Below are 15,633 nucleotides of genomic sequence, written 5' to 3'. Positions count from 1 at the left end.
GGGCGAGGTTTTCATCTCTCCCCCGTGTGAAATCCAGGCCAACGAGAACACCGCGGCCAAAACTCGGTTTCTCGTTTCTCTACTTCTGCCATTTCTCTCTCTTCCTCTCTCTCTTTCATTGGTGTTTCTCTCGCGACGCGAGAGAGTAGTAGCAGAGCATCCGAGCCATTCATTATTTTCTTGGTTACCTCTCACCCGGGGAAAACTTCTTGGCAACGCAATTACGTTTGCGACGGCTCCACCCCCGTTGTCGTCCCTTCCTCCCTGAAGCCGCCACCATTTCTCGTCCACAATGTTTCCCTCTCCCCGGGTCTTACCACTCACTCGGAATCTTCTGCTTCTGGTATTGCAGCAAACTACTGTAGTATAGTATACGCCGAGTAGATAGAACTTTACCACACACGTTACGAAACACCCTCTGCGTGTTATTCTTGCGATCAACACAGGTACGTTTGAGTTTCACGATAATGAGCCGTTTTCATTCATACGTTTCGTTTTGTTATTGTTTCATGATAATACGCCAATCGTTATAAACACACATTTAACGTAAATAATAATAAATATATCCGTGATTTCTGTATATAAAAAAGAAGAAAAAATTCAATTTGTAAATTCATACATTTATACGTTTTACATTTGATAACAAGTTTTTAAAGCTACATTACATTTTTTCTTTAGAATTTTTTTTCCATTTTTGTTTATTCACATTTTTGGATGCATACGAAAAATATACTTTCAACATTCCGGTATTCCATAAAGTTACACGTTCTGTGTATCGCGCGCGCATGCATTCTACACTATGTAAACCTGGTTCTCGTATACGATATTTCGCTTGACTCATTTTCGCGTACATTATAATTAGCGGCTTAATAACCAGCACTCAGAAGACGACGAGTAATTAAAACAAGTCCTCCTCTTTCCGCGCGCTCTCTCTCTTTCCTCTTTCCTCTTTCTTCGTTCCTCTTTCTCTTTCCGCTCGTTCACCGAGATGTCGAGATGTGCTCGAGGGAGGGAAACTTGCCAAGAATTTCTCAGTGGCTTGGCGATATTTCAATTAGCATCCGAGGTTCGTTTAAACGGCGGCGCAAACGCGTTGAAGGAAGCTCGCGTTTAAATCAGCCGCGAGCTCAACCGGCCTTATATTTTCGGGGCGTTTATGAGTCGTCGGGAGACGGATCGAGGGCACGTAGAACCAGCGGTTCGCTTCCCGGTTTCGCGACGAATCGGCGACTTCCGCTTCCGCGTCTCTCGAGCGTGCGAATTCTACGCGTTGGCGGGGAAACGAGCGCCAGAGCCGCCGCTTTGTCGAGGTAATTAAGTGATTTCATTTTCTCGACGAAAGCGTCGAAAATGGTCCGCGCTCCGTTCCGTGCGCTGCCTGTTGATTCCGCGATAATTAAATGGAGTTTCGCGCTACGATGTTGCACCGTGTGAATTATTATGCCGAGTTATCCGGCCCAGAGTGCATAGATCTCTGCACGATTATCCAATGACGGGGGTTAGCACTTTGATATGATATATTTAGAGTAAAAGTCAGAACACAGAGATGGGAAAAATATCAAAAAAGGGGACAAAGGAATTATTTTATCGGAATAAATTATATATATTAAATACTGAATTATCACTAAATTATATTATTACTATTTAGATATAATAAACAACCGGAAAGATTCATTGATATGTCGAAATAAATTAGACTGCAGCGAAATTACAGTACGCTTTGAAACACGCGAATACCTACGCCACTGTGGCAATCTTGCCTGGATTTAATTTAATTCCCGGCAGTCTCTTCCAGCCGGAGGGCGTCGTAAACACCCTCAGTCGGTTACGTCGCACCTGCATCTTCACTCGTTTCCTTCGCGAGGGCGCGTTAAGCTAGCCCTTACCTTTCTTAACGACCCGGAACAAGCCGCCCGGGGGTCCTGGGGGACGCAGCCTATAACGCCGATATAGTGTCGGATCGAACAGCCTTTCGTAATGCCTTCGTAATGCTGGTGATCGCTCCATGAAGGAAAAAAGTGCACATTGAATGCCTGTGACGAAATATATATATATATATACATACATTTTTCTCTTTCGACTTTCTTTGACATAATAGTATTAATTTTGCAAAGGTAAATTTTCTCTCACGAATATTTAAAAAATTATAATTTTCAGACGGAGATTGCGAAAAGGTTGAACGCCATCATCGCGCAGATCCTGCCATTTCTCTCGCAGGAGCATCAACAGCAAGTCGCCACGGCGGTCGACAGAGCCAAACAAGTGACCATGACCGAGCTGAACACTATCATCGGGGTAAGTGTATGTGCAATGATATCGCTCGTTCGAAAGGCGGACCTCTATGCCTCCGCCGTCGGGTATTATCGTCGGATCGCCGATCGCGGCATACTCGACCGGATGCGTGGCAGCCCGATGATATGCGTGCGTTTCAGCGTTAAAAGCATTCGCGGCGAATGGAGAACCCCTGCGGGGTACGCCACGTTGGAAGCCGATGCACGTCCGAGGAATCCAAAAGCGGACGGGACGGATACGATCCTGGCGAATCCCGAATCCTCCTCAATATTGCTCGAGCACTCAATTTCCTCCCTATTAAGCCACCGGGTTCTCTTCCTCCGCTCCGTTCCGGCTCTTTCTCCCCGTCCTCCACGATCTCTCGCTCTCTCCTCACCCCTCGCCGCATCCGCTCCCGCCATCTATATAGCCGTTTCTCCCCTGAATCTTATCCGGAGTCTTCCCGCCTGGTTTCCCAGGCCGCCGGGGGTAGGTTATAGTGTTACGATGCACGAACGCCGAGTAATCAGCATTCCAGCCACCCCTACCTCTCGTTCCCTCGCGCGGAGAAACTTCCACGGATCTGCGACGTTGTCGGGGTACGTGCGGCAAATCCTTAGCAGGATTCCGAAATACCGACCATCTTAGTCTACTCTCTTCTCTTAAATCCCACCAGCCATGTCGGATGAATCGAATTGAACAAGCCACGACGGACTCGCCGCTCGATTTCGTTGCGGATAGATGTGTGCCGGGGAATAAACACGATTCGTTTCGCGAATTATATATCGCGATTAGATAGCTTCTTTCTTTCTAAGCAGAAACTGATCTTTATTTTTTATGATAATCGGTATAAACATTGATACGAACGAATAGACGGCGAATGGAATAATACCGTAATTTGTAAAGCTTAGATATCGCGAATGATATTAACTTACGTGCCTTCGTAATAGATACGCTTGCATAAATGCACCTTGCATCGATCGCGATATCCAAAGACGCTTACCAAGTGATACAACGATACGCAATATAAGAAGGTTGAAACGATCCCTCCCCACCTCTAGATCTTTTGGCTGTAGCTTTGCGTCTGGCCGAGTCAGCAAGCGGCGACGATGACGACGGTGAAAACTGCTGAGGAAACTAGCCTTGGCAGCAGGTGCCGCGAAAAGATTCGCATGAATATTAAGACGTAGCTACTTTGTATCTGGAAATGAAAAAGATCGTGAGTCGAAACGCTTTAAAACGAAGAACACGTCGAGAAATATTGCATTTAATAATTCTGTATCGTATTTAATTAATTACAATAATTATCCTGATATGAATTTGACAATGACAGATAAAAATATTATAAATCGCGTATGTATATTTCATTTTAACGCGACTTTTTAAATGTAATTTTCAGAGGAACTTTACTAGTTTTTTTTTCCCCCGTTATTTTCTTGCTCATTAGCAAGAGCTTGTAAAACGAAATTTGCACCTCGGAAACTTTCGTACAATTTGTTCGCGCCGCGAGTCAAAGCGCCGTTCTCTCTCTCGCTCGTCACTTCGTCGCATTGCTACGGTATTACGAGGGAATCTCGGCGCGAAGATGAGGGTGGTTTCCTGGCACGGGTAAGAGGGTAACACTTCGCGTGGAAGTTGGATCCGTGAGGATAGCAGCTCCGGGTCAGGATTATTATCGCTATCAAGAATGGAAACTAGGAACGTTTCCTACGGGCTTCCGACTTCCTCGAATCTCTGGCAACGTTTCGCAGACGGCTTAGTGTGGACCGCAGGGTCGCCCCCCTCGCAAATCATTTTTCTCTCTCTCTCTTCTATTCCCGTTTCTCTTCCTTTTCGACTCAATCTCCGTCTCTCAACACAGACGGTGGCGCGGCACCGGCACGCTTATACACGTTTCTCTGTTTGTATGTTTTGTGGGTGGCTCTTTGTTCAGACAGTCGACACTCGACGCGAGGTTATTATATCGTTAAGCCATTTAATTATCTCGGCAAACTACTCCCCGGAATATTCGCTCCGGCCTGCCTTAACGAGTGTACATGGTTACAGGCGGGTGTGGGTGTAGTGTACTCTCCGCTCTTCCGACTCGCCGTCTGCGCACCCATCCTCCCTTCTCTTTCTCTCTCTCTCGCAGTTTCCTACGTTTCACCTCGCCCGCCGAGCCGCATCGTGATCCACGAACCGTTAAAACGGCGCTGAACAGGTCCACAATTTGTCTAGCGGCTTGGTCCAACTAACGAGGAAACTACGGGCGAGATACGCTTAAGATTTCCGCGAAACTTTTCGCCTGCGTTCGCTCGTTCGTCGGTTCGCTCGTCCAAGGGGAGAACGCGTAAGTCTTTCCACTTGTTTCGCAGCCTTTGATTTACCCGAGCGAGGTCGAACGCGGAGGTTACTCAAACTTAGCGGAGTTTACTCGGCAATTTGTATGCTTTGCTAATGGAAAGTTGCCTCTCCGTTGACTGTAACGAAGTGTATTTTCGCGTAACGGCGGCAACGGCTGGCAGTGGCGAGGAGAGAAGAGAGAAATTTGCAAAGAGAGAGGGTGAGAGAGGGAAAGAGAAGAAGAAAACCAGCAGAGAATGCGCGATCGTGACCGGAATTAAGCAGAGCGATTTTTCCAGCGAATTATCGTTGCGTTGCTTTTTGTTCGCTCCCTCGCTGTTTCCCTGTCTCCTCTCGTGGGAACGAAATTGTTTGATCAATTATGACGGATGGAGAGAGAGAGAGAGAGAGAGAGTGAGAGGGAAGAGGCCCATCGTGCCGTGCTTTTAAATCCGCGCGCGCTCGCTCGCTCGCTCGCTCGCGCGATTTTATTTGCTTATGCATTTGTCCGCGCTGGAAACGTGAGTTCACGTTCGGCAAACAGACTCTCCTAACGAAGCTGCGGCAGCGTACACACTACACCATCGTGCTAAACCGATAGCCTGTAAAAATCATTTCCGAACTTCTATCGGGTTCGAGTCCCTGTCTCTCTCTCTCTCTCTCTCTCTCTATTTCTTTCTCCCTCATCTCTCGTTTGCGGTGCTGCTATAGCGGCCGCCGACGATAATATCGACGCGCTATTAAAGTTTTCCCCCACATCCTATCCGCCCCCTTCAATTCCAATCTGCCGCGCTCTTAGCGATGATCGCCTCGATTCCCGCGCATCGCGTTTTTTCACGTCTCGCGGAATAATACCCGTTCGCTTTTATCTGGTAATTACAGCGGAAATACTCGAGAGGCACCGTTACGCGCTCTCGAGCCCGTTAATTGCCTCGCCACTTACTTAATCTAATCTTGGAAATTTATCGAGATCCGAGCGATATAAATTCGCGTCATCCCGCGCATATCTACGTACGTGCAATCGCGTAATCTTTTTTTTCTTTTTTTTTTTACGCGATGCTTCGCGGCGCGTATCGACGACGAAGGGCGACCGGCGATGATATCCCGATATCGCGATAACGATCAAACGAATTGTTGCGCAACCGATATCACTTACGCGTGAAATTTTTTTTCTCGCGGTTGTAGCAACAGAGGCCGGACCTGCCGAGACTACTGCAGCAGATGCACGCCCAGCAATTGCCGCCTGGCGCGACGATGGGACCACATCCGGGTATACCCGGACTTCCTGGATTGGGCCCAGGTGCCGGTATACCGGTCCCCACCTCTGCGTCCGCGCTTCTCGGTTTGAGCCTTCCTCCGGGAGCGGCCGCCACTCCGGGAGGTACTGCCGCGCATCCACTGTCGATGCTGACGAAACCGGACCTTCATCGAGGTCAGCCTGACGATCTGAAGCCTAACGGAGGTAAGACGTACATTTTTACATTTTTTATATCAGATTTTTACAATATTTAAACTCGAGACATATGTCTAAAAAAAATAGATTTAAAAATTTATAAAACAGAGTCTGAAGCTTAAAATTTCGAGTGTATCAAATTTCGCGTTAAAAATTGCGAGAAAAGTATCTCTTTCAGTTTCGTCAATCGCTGCGGTTACGTGTAGAATATATCTCTCTTAACGAACGTGAGATCAGCCCGCGTTAATAGAGAAGATTCGATTCGTGGAAGCCCGTTGGTTCCAATGTCTCGGGCAACTCTCGCGCACTCAGCGACTCGCTCGTGATTTCGCGCGCCAAACGATCCGTCTAACTGTCTCATTCGTGGAACGAATTGCGTATCCAGTTTCCTCCCCGTATAACTTGGCTACCTGCTGTTCAATCGCTTATCTTGACTTCTGTGAGAATAAGCCGGTAACCGATCCTCTCATGAGACGATACGCGTTGTTTTGCCGCGTTCGTCGTGACTCGTAATCTCATCGATGATTCAGCGGTATGCGTAGGCGACGATGAACGTAAACACCGATTAATCTGTTTGAGAGCTGTCGTCGGTGTAACGGATGAAAACGTCTTCGTGAGAACGTTTTTGAGAAGAGAGGGACTACTTTGCGAGACTCGAAAGTTACTGAAATTAAGCAGAACCTTCTCTCGTTCTGCTATTTTAAATACACGGTTTGGAGCCGATGACGCAAACGAGACCGTGCTTAAATCCGAGAGAAGCACCTGAAACTCTCGATCTTGACCTCGAGAATCTACTCCGATGGTTTTAAGTCCTCGTCCTCTCTCTTTCCCTCTTTCATTCTCCATCTTTCTCGTTGGCACGTCACGCGAGTACAAGATGATCTTCGTTCGCACTCTCGGGAGGGCCCCACGTAGCGCTGACGAAGATGCGCGGTGCTCCAGACTCATCTCTTTCTCCCTCTCTCTCTCCTCTATCGTCCTCATTCTCGCGCGCTTCTTAGCTCCTCTCCGATGTCTCGCTCGGCGTGTCTCGTTCTAACCACAACCATCTCTCAAGAGAGCACTCAGAATCTCCTCTCGACACGAGTGTACTTCCACAACCCGTTCCCCTCTGCCTTTCCCGCGCTTGCCACCCTTACTCGCTGTCTCTATTCCCTGATGGCCTCCACTCTGACCCTGCCTATCCTCTCCCTCGACTCGCTCGCACCTAACTATGTTACTCAAGCTGGATGTATAGCCTCCGGTCGGTTTGCTCCGCGTGTTGTTTTGCGTTTTCCGACTATTGTCGGGGCTATCGTAATTAAATATTCACCGATCTTGGCGCAATTACCTCGACGGAAGTGTTCTCAGAAATTTCATTCAATAATTAAAATTTAAATGACAAATTGTGTTTACATTTGCATATTTGCGAAATATTCGATAATGCTTTAGACTTTAGACATTATTTCGAATTCGTTTTCTCTATCCGACTGTACTCGTTCTACAAACTTATCTTCTTTTTCTCGTCAAAGCGCGAACATACATTTTGTTTCGTTGAAATAGAAGAAGAGTGAAAAAAGCGCGACGAAAAAGAAACGAATCTGCCACAGTCCACATTGTCGCGGATACTCTTTTGAAACGAGATTTCGGCGCGAACCGAGAGACGTGTAACGGCCCAGTATTTCTGTCGTGACAACTGAAACTTCTTCCCTTCTTTCCGGGACATTGCTTGAAGCGAATTGTTTCTGCCAGTGTGTAGCGCGCCCCGTTATCGTTTTGCTCTCTCCTCTCCGGTGGTTTTTCGCATCTCGTACTAAAACGGCTTCATCTTCGGACATATCCGCCAACGTAATATCTGCCAACGGCTGGCTGTACATGAAGATTTTCTTTCTTTTTATTCGCTCAGCGATCTACAGTTTTTATGGTCGATTAGAAATTAATGTTGGCCATTGTTACAGCGTTTATAATAGCGGCGTTCTCTGATTCTCGCTCAATTTACCAAGGTTTATCTCTATATCGCTGCTTCTAAAGTAGAAGTAGTACGATTTTAATATAAAACAGATTTTCGTTGGATAATTCGAAATATTCGAAACATACTACTTTTTACGCGATAATTTTCCGACTAATGGGCGAGTTGTATATATGTATGTTCTCGGTACTTTTAGCGAGCTCGCCCCCCAAGATGGGAGACGAGATGTGAGTACGTGGGTCCTTAAAACGCCTCTCGGAAATACTCGACGACCTCTTCGCGCTTTAGTAGAAAATTATGCGCGCTCTTCCGCGTCCGTTTACGAGCACGTGCGCGAGAAAGAGAAGAGTAGTCGAGTGTGGGAGGAGAGAAAAGAGTTTCCTGGCCGGATAGTAGGAAGAATGAAAGGGGGATGACGGGGCATTAGCGAGTACTGTGGCGCGAAGAGAACAACGATACTTATCGCTCGTTCTCTTTCTCTTTTCCTCTCTCTTTCGAAATTGCTCCGTTTTACACGTGTCAGCTCGTGGACGTGTATTCCCGAATTTTTAACCCCTGAAACACTGATCCTCGGCCTCTTCCGCATATTTACGTCTAGCTACTTGCGACGATGCCCGGAAAAATATCAGAAAATTCTCCGCTCCATCAGGACCTTCTTCCCCGAGAGACTATAATATCATTCCCTTTATTTGACGGACTATAAAGACTATAATAGTAAAACCACTCGTTCGTTCGCGATGTTGATACTCGATAATATCGTCCAAATGGGAAGCTTAGGAATTAAGGTTTCATCGAGCGACGAAAATGCGCGTTTTATTGTGCAACTTATTTTTAAGGAGACGCCGCGCCTCAATAACGCGGATATCGAAACTCTGTCTCTTGCGCGTCAATAAAAATATTTTATTTCCGCGGTGGTTAATGTCGCGGGAGAAAAGAGAGGCAATTTATGGTGGTCCCGGTGCACCAGGAACATAAACGGCTCGTGTAATTCTTACTTCGTGATGGGATGGGGTAACGGGAGGAAAAAGATATCGTTAAGATATTTCCTACGAGACCGAAGTGTACCAACCGAGAAAGGTGGAGGAGGAGGAGGAGGAGGAGGGTGAGCAGGAGGAGAAGGAGAGGCTGGGGAAATCGAGCGAGGGCAAACTATGAACTCAGCTTCTCGAGGACAAAGCTTTTCCGTCTGGATTTTCTTTGCTCCCTATTCCAGCCGGTCTTTCTTTTTCTCCGCGTTCTCTCCCTCTCCCTCTCTATCACTGTCTCGAAAATCCTTGAGAACTCTAGCTAGTCTCGCGTATATTCCATCTTCCGCTTCTTTTAGCTCCTTCTTTTCGCGAAAAAGATTCCGTCGACATATCGTCGACTCTATATTCGCTTCGACGTTGTAATAATAATGAAAAACATTCACGACGCGTCCATTCTGTCAGGAATAGATATGTCGACTTTGAAGAAATGATATCTGAAACACACGGACGATTTCGCAAATAAAGCCGCGCTGTTAGATATATCTCTAGTCTTAACGATAGTGCGATTTTTATACGTGACTCACACGAAATTTTTACGTTGCAGGTCTCAATCCAGCCGAGGAGAGACATGTGAGTATCACATTTAAATATTATTTAAGTAATTTTTTATTATTTTGTCACGGATGAGAAAGACAAGCGTGTCGCTGATACTGCCAAGTACGTAAAATTTCACCCCATAAAGCGAAATTACACTGCCGCTTGTATTATTGGATGATAGCGCGATGTATTATTGGATGATAGCGGAGATAGCGAACGAACGAGAGAGCGAAAGAGGAAATTAGCGCGATACACGATAGCGTGGAGAAAAGGAAAGAGAGCGAAGCGGTGCAGAAAGCGGATGGAAGGCGGAGATGGCGACGAAGGTGGAGGAAACGCGGAATGGACATAAAAGCCTGAACACCGGAACACAGGGCCATAAAAAGCTCGTCGTCAAAAGCACTCCCTTCCGCTTTCATCGACCACCCGATGCCTCTCTCTCTTTCTCTCTCGCTCGCTCTTGACCTCTCTATTTCTCCGCGTTTCTCTCCTTCTTCGATAACATAAAACGTCCGCTAGTTGCGGCGCACGCGTTTATTAAAAGCGTTCCGGAGAGGAAAAAAGCTTCGAGAGCGCTCGAGGGTACCGCCGTTCGCGCTCTCCGCCTCCCGGGTCTCTCTCGAGTGTCCTGCGAGATCGTCCTACCGATCGATCGATCGCTCGCTCGGCAAAAGGCTCGCGCGAGAGAAAGGCGAATCGATGCCGACGCGGTCGGAACTTCCATTCTCGCTCCTACTTTCTTTTTCGTTTTTCCGAGATCGATGAATATCGATGAACGCAGTTAGCTCGGGCGTCGATTAAACGGTCCCGTGCGTCGTAACAGCGTTCCCGCATTAACCGATGCGATGCGGCGAAACGAATGGGCGATTAAGGTTTCACGCTCGTTGAAAAATTCGCGTACCACTTGGCGAATCGCGAAAAACACAGTTTGATATTTGATTTCGCGAATATTTTCGCACCCGAGCGGGCGACGAATTTTTTTCTCTCTTTTTTTGGGAAGGGTGGGCGGAGGGAGGGAGGTTATTGATCCTCTTTCGGCCGTGGTAAAATTTACTACGAGAGCGAACGGGCCGAGTTGTGTAACTCGTTCGATTCGATGGCGATGGCGCCCGCGGCACGCTGCCAGCCCGATAATTAGCGTCCGTTTAATATGCACAATTATTACGGATTGATAATCGGGGCTGCGCGTCCATTACATTGGTATGGAGATAGATGGTAATAGGTTGCTATCGATGTTAGCTCTTCTCTTTCGCCCGTACGTTCCCTCCCTCATCCCTTGCGTCGCGGTGGTTCCCCTCTCCCCTCTGGCTCTTCCCTGTGTGAATTCTCTTCCGTTTATCTCCCCCGTTCGTCGCTCCGACTGAGTACCTCTTCCACAGTTTCAAACTGCGACCCTGAGGGCTGTGAAATTGAAATATGAATGCTAATGGGGTTACTCGCCTCGGCGTCATATAATATTACTGATTGTCGGGCAGATATAAGTCCTTTTATATTCTCTCTCTTCGCTACAGATTTTTCGTTCGCCCCTTACATCTTTATTCATCCCCAGAAACACCTCAGACGATCGATTTCTCCTAAGCTTCATTAATCTTCTCTTTCCTTTTTATTTTACCTAACGGGTTAATAATTTAAATGATAATAAATTCTAAAGGGCCGCGATTACGCGCGCACATCCCTCCCCATTTGAAAGTTCGCTACTTCCTTTGTTCCGTCAAGACGTTTCACCGTATGTATGCCGTATTGATCGACAGTCCGATCTCGGCGCGAAGACGTCTATCGCCTTCTTTTCAACGGGAAGGGAGTTCCGAGCCATCGAACAAATTGACGCCGTACTTACCAAGTTCCGAGGAGCGAAGAATTACGTTCCCATCGATCCGCTTTTTCGCGTCACTTTGAATTTATACCTCCTCTCCGCAGCAACGTGGAGCAGGCTGCACGATAAAACTTCTATTCCGCTCGACGGCTCGTTACCCAACTGCATTTTCATGTCCTTCCGTGCTTCTCCTCCTGCCTCCGTCCTCTACCGTGCAATCCGATCTCGTGATTGGATCGACGAGGAAGAACGGTGCTTGCGGAAAAGAGGCAAACCATCGCCAGAGAGGGTAAAAAAAAAGAGGGAAAAAAGAAGATTGAGAAAAAAAAGCGTGAGGGAGAAGAAAGGGGTTATATACGACTGTAGAGAGAAAAAGAGACGAGGGAGAGAGAGTTGGCGTCTCAATTCGAAAACGGCGACAGCCGGAGAGAATGCGAGTCGTTATTATTCGCGTACTAGTAAAGTCCTCTCCTTTCATTCTTGGGAGCTTTACCTTTCGCTTCCTGCCTCGTCTTTCTCTTTCTCTCTCTCTTTTTTTCTCGCGCGCGTGAGATGCGCTTCGCTCCTCCGTTTTCAGGATTTTTCACGACCTGAGAGATATTTACTCTGTGGGTTCCGTACACTCGGAGTTTTCCGAGGATACGAAAAAGAAGCTACGATGCTTATAGATCGACATCGACGTTAACATCGTCATCGTCATCGTCGTTGTACGATAAGAGGAAAAAAAAGAGCAGGAGTTTGTACGAGTTAGTCGAGTTAATCTTCGTCTCGCCATCCCTCCCATCCCGAGGCATCAATTCATAAAGAATTCATAAAACTCCGTAAATCGGCTGCTTCTTGTTGTATAAAAAAAAGAGAGATAGGAGAAAGGAGGCAGCCGTGGAATATTTTTTATCGCACCGATACAGACGAGAAAGGGAGGAGCTTTCTTAATTTACTTCAACCGGCACGCAAGCACGAGCTTAATTGAATTACGCGGTACTTGGGCATCGTTTCGCTATTAGCTCGCGATAAATTGTCGCGAAAGCTGGTAATCTCGATGGCGACGACGACGACGACGGTACTTGTGGAGATCGTAAATGTTTTATTCCGTTGTAATGTCAATAAAATCTTCGTCGCTAAAATCGATCGTGATTGTAAAGCCAATTATATTGCATATTGTTACGCTCGTATTTTTCTCGTTTCTTACTCGCATTAATGAATAAACACTTATAACGTGAAACGCGTTCAATAAACAAGATATACAAAGCATCATTCACAAACACATCTGTATGATTCGAAGATTGAGCTCTTATTTTTTTTTTTTTTTTGTTTTGTTTTGTTAATTCGTTGTCTCACACTTCTTTTGTCACACGCATATCTTTATGGTGATATTAATCTTGTACAGTGAATTGTTTAAACATTGACGAGAAATGCAACAATATATACGATATTACGTGTTTAATTCGGGACTATGACGTCGGTACGATTTGCTGAGCGTTAATTGTGATCAAATATCAACCTGGAAAAAAATTGCCTCCCTTTCTCCCCTTTTGTAGCCCAGAGGCCCCACGCAACCGCACCAACGATCCAGATATCTGGAAAACAGGAATGATTTTAAACGTTTAATCGAAATCGATTCCGTTATTTACTGCGTATAAGCTCTCGCGATGTTGCGGTGATAGGTACACGGTCTCTGTTCCGGGAGTTGAAAATCGGCTACGAATCGAGACGCCGCGATATCGATTGTTCGTCCTCCTACCCCTCTCGTACGCCTTCTCGCTTTTTCCTTGGTTCAGCCATTTTCCGGCAGTTCGTTCTCCATTGGTCGCGAGGCTCGCGGTCGCGTTACTCTTTTTTCAACTTTTACGCGACCCTCTCGCCTCTCTCACCCTTCGTCTCTCCCGGTCTCTCTTCCATCCTATCATCCCCTACCCGCCTTTTTAATCCCATCACAGAGTCGAGCGCGCACCAACGAGGCTGTCGCCGGAGGTCGGTAAATTAAATCTCGAATAAAGTGCAAATAAACGAGCAAGGGGTGAGAGGGAGAGAGAAAGAGAGAGGGTGGAAGAGGAGGCGTTACCCTGGTGGTGGTCGAAAGTGTGGTACAAAAAAGCGACAGGGTGAGAGCGGAAAAAAAGCCAGGGGGGGAAAAGAGGAAAGGAAGAGAGAGTGAGAAAAGAGAGGAGAGGAGGGGACACACAGAGAGAAAGAACGAGCATGGATGCGGGACCGAGAGAGAATGTAAAAGAGAAAGAGAGAGACAAAAGAGCGAACTGACGCGTGAGAGTGTAATTTATTTTAATTAGAGTGGCTGCATTATGTAAGCGGGTGAAGCGCCGATGAAAGGGTCGAGAGATCCTGACACCGAGCCCCCGACCAACATCCCCCTTCCACTAACACCCTGTCTCTGCTGTCTACCCCCGGGAACAGACTAATTCGTTCTTGCCCAGGGCTGTGACGATGATAGGAGGGCGTTTCGAAAAATCGGCGTGAACATTCGCGGCCACTTTTGCGTAATGGCAAGTTCGAATCTGAAATATTTGCCGATGTGTTTTTAAGTACAAGCACAATGTGACTATAAAATTCAACGAAATTTTCAAATACGTTAAACATAGAGAGAATTGCAAAAGATTAAAAGCTTGCATCGATTATCCATTTAAAGTTTTATTCAAAGCTTTTTTTAATCAAATATTTGTGTGTGATTCAAAGTACTTAATTATCACATTATCTAGTTTTTAAAAAGGATTTGAGCGAAGCTGCGCTGTTGAAGAATCTTAAAGTACATCCGACATGGGGTTCGCGAGATCCGAGTTACGCTCTTGAATTTCTCACCCCTATTTCTTGGGGGGCAAAGTAGAGAACTAGCCAACCCTCCTGCTTTACCGACGCCTCTGATCTCGTTAGGAACGCATTAATTAATTTACAAGATGGCGGCGGTGGCGATGACGACAGTATGAGAGAGCAAGAGCCTCGTCGTACCGCGGGGCGACAGAGGGGAGCGATGAACTAGGGGTTGGGGCGAGGGTTACTGCACGGCACGTTTTAATTACTAATTGAAACGTTCTGCTACCACCTTCCACCGCGCCGATCCCGTAATTCCGTTTCCACGTCGCTGTCACTTTCACCCTCCCTCTCCCTTCCCTCACCCTTAACTCGAACGATCTTCCAGTCCCTTCCAAAGCCCAGCGATCTCCTCTCCGACTCTAATCTTAATATCCGCTCTTCTCTCGGGGATACTTAATATTTTTAAATACTTTGCATACTTTCCCCGGTTATACTCTTCCCGTCTTTTTCCCCTTCGCAGGGAGGATGCTCCCGACTCTCGACACCGGAATTTATGAGACGGTGAATCTGCGGCTTCCGTGAATTAATTAATTAAAAACATCATGGCGCCTTAATAACGCCTCGTCGCGTCCGCTTTTCGGCTTCACTTTATTCTCTGCTCTTCTTTTTGTTTTCCCTTTTTGAAGTACCTTTCTCTTCCGCGGCGCAATCGTTATGAAAATCGGAAAGAAAAGATCGGGGAAGATTAAATCCGTCATGGAATAGGACTTTATAGCTCCTCCCGCTTTATTACCAATTTTTCAGAGTAAATTTCAAACCATCTACAAGACCAAGAGCAATAAAGCATCGCGTAATAAATATAGGAAGATGTCTAATTATTTCAAGTATCAATTATTAACGAAAGGTGCATGTGAAATGATAGATTGTGCTTGCGACGGTAGCAAAAACGCAACACGGCACTTTGTAACGCGTCCTAGTTTTACAGTCGATTGGCAACAAACGTAATCGTCAGGAAAAAGACAAAGATACACACACACACACACACACATACGCATATGTATATATAAAAGTTGCGCGTGTCGCGATCGCAATCAGAGCGCAACGGATCGGCGGTTTTATAGTCATTGCGCGTCTGCAACGATCGATGACGATTCTGCGAAACGGAATAAAGTGTCTCTCCGTATTTATTACACGGCACAGCAGCGGCGGTACGTAGGTGCGGTTGGGAGCAATTTTAACAACAGTACCTCAACGGCGAATCGCTTCGTCGCGGTCCTTTACGATCGATTCTCTCTCGGCTCGTAGTTTTCGTTCCGCTTCGCTTTCGCGCGCTGATATATTTACGCTCGCCGTTTGTAGCTTGTAGAGCGATATAAGCCCCCGGTGTCACACAATTTTTAATCAAGAAATTAACTCGAGTTCTTCGCATCTCGCAGACTGCCGTTCAGAGCTCGCGCGATTTCTCCCCTTCGTCATTTATTCAGTTTGCATTTTA

At 46.6% G+C, this 15,633-nt stretch overlaps 1 protein-coding gene across 12 annotated transcripts in view; it reads left to right on the top strand.

Moving 5' to 3' along the window:
• The window catches only part of LOC145944866 (protein groucho), an 80,061-nt gene that overhangs the window by 52,148 nt on the left and 12,280 nt on the right, over positions 1 to 15,633 (top strand). For 5 of the 12 annotated variants that reach the window (XM_083053457.1, XM_083053458.1, XM_083053464.1 and 2 more), the window contains 3 exons: positions 2,158 to 2,301; positions 5,779 to 6,055; positions 9,567 to 9,592. In XM_083053457.1, the coding sequence (XP_082909583.1) occupies positions 2,158 to 2,301; positions 5,779 to 6,055; positions 9,567 to 9,592 (447 nt within the window). The remainder of the gene's footprint in view (positions 1 to 2,157; positions 2,302 to 5,778; positions 6,056 to 9,566; positions 9,593 to 15,633) is intronic. The other 7 variants (XM_083053459.1, XM_083053466.1, XM_083053465.1 and 4 more) reach the window with 3 other exon arrangements.

The sequence above is a fragment of the Prenolepis imparis genome, unplaced genomic scaffold (assembly GCF_030444845.1).
Source record: "Prenolepis imparis isolate NDT839.2.m4 unplaced genomic scaffold, iyPreImpa1.0 SCAF_13, whole genome shotgun sequence".
NCBI lineage: Eukaryota > Metazoa > Arthropoda > Insecta > Hymenoptera > Formicidae > Prenolepis > Prenolepis imparis.
Note: the sequence above shows the minus strand (reverse complement) of the source record. Positions and strands in the feature narration are given on the sequence as shown.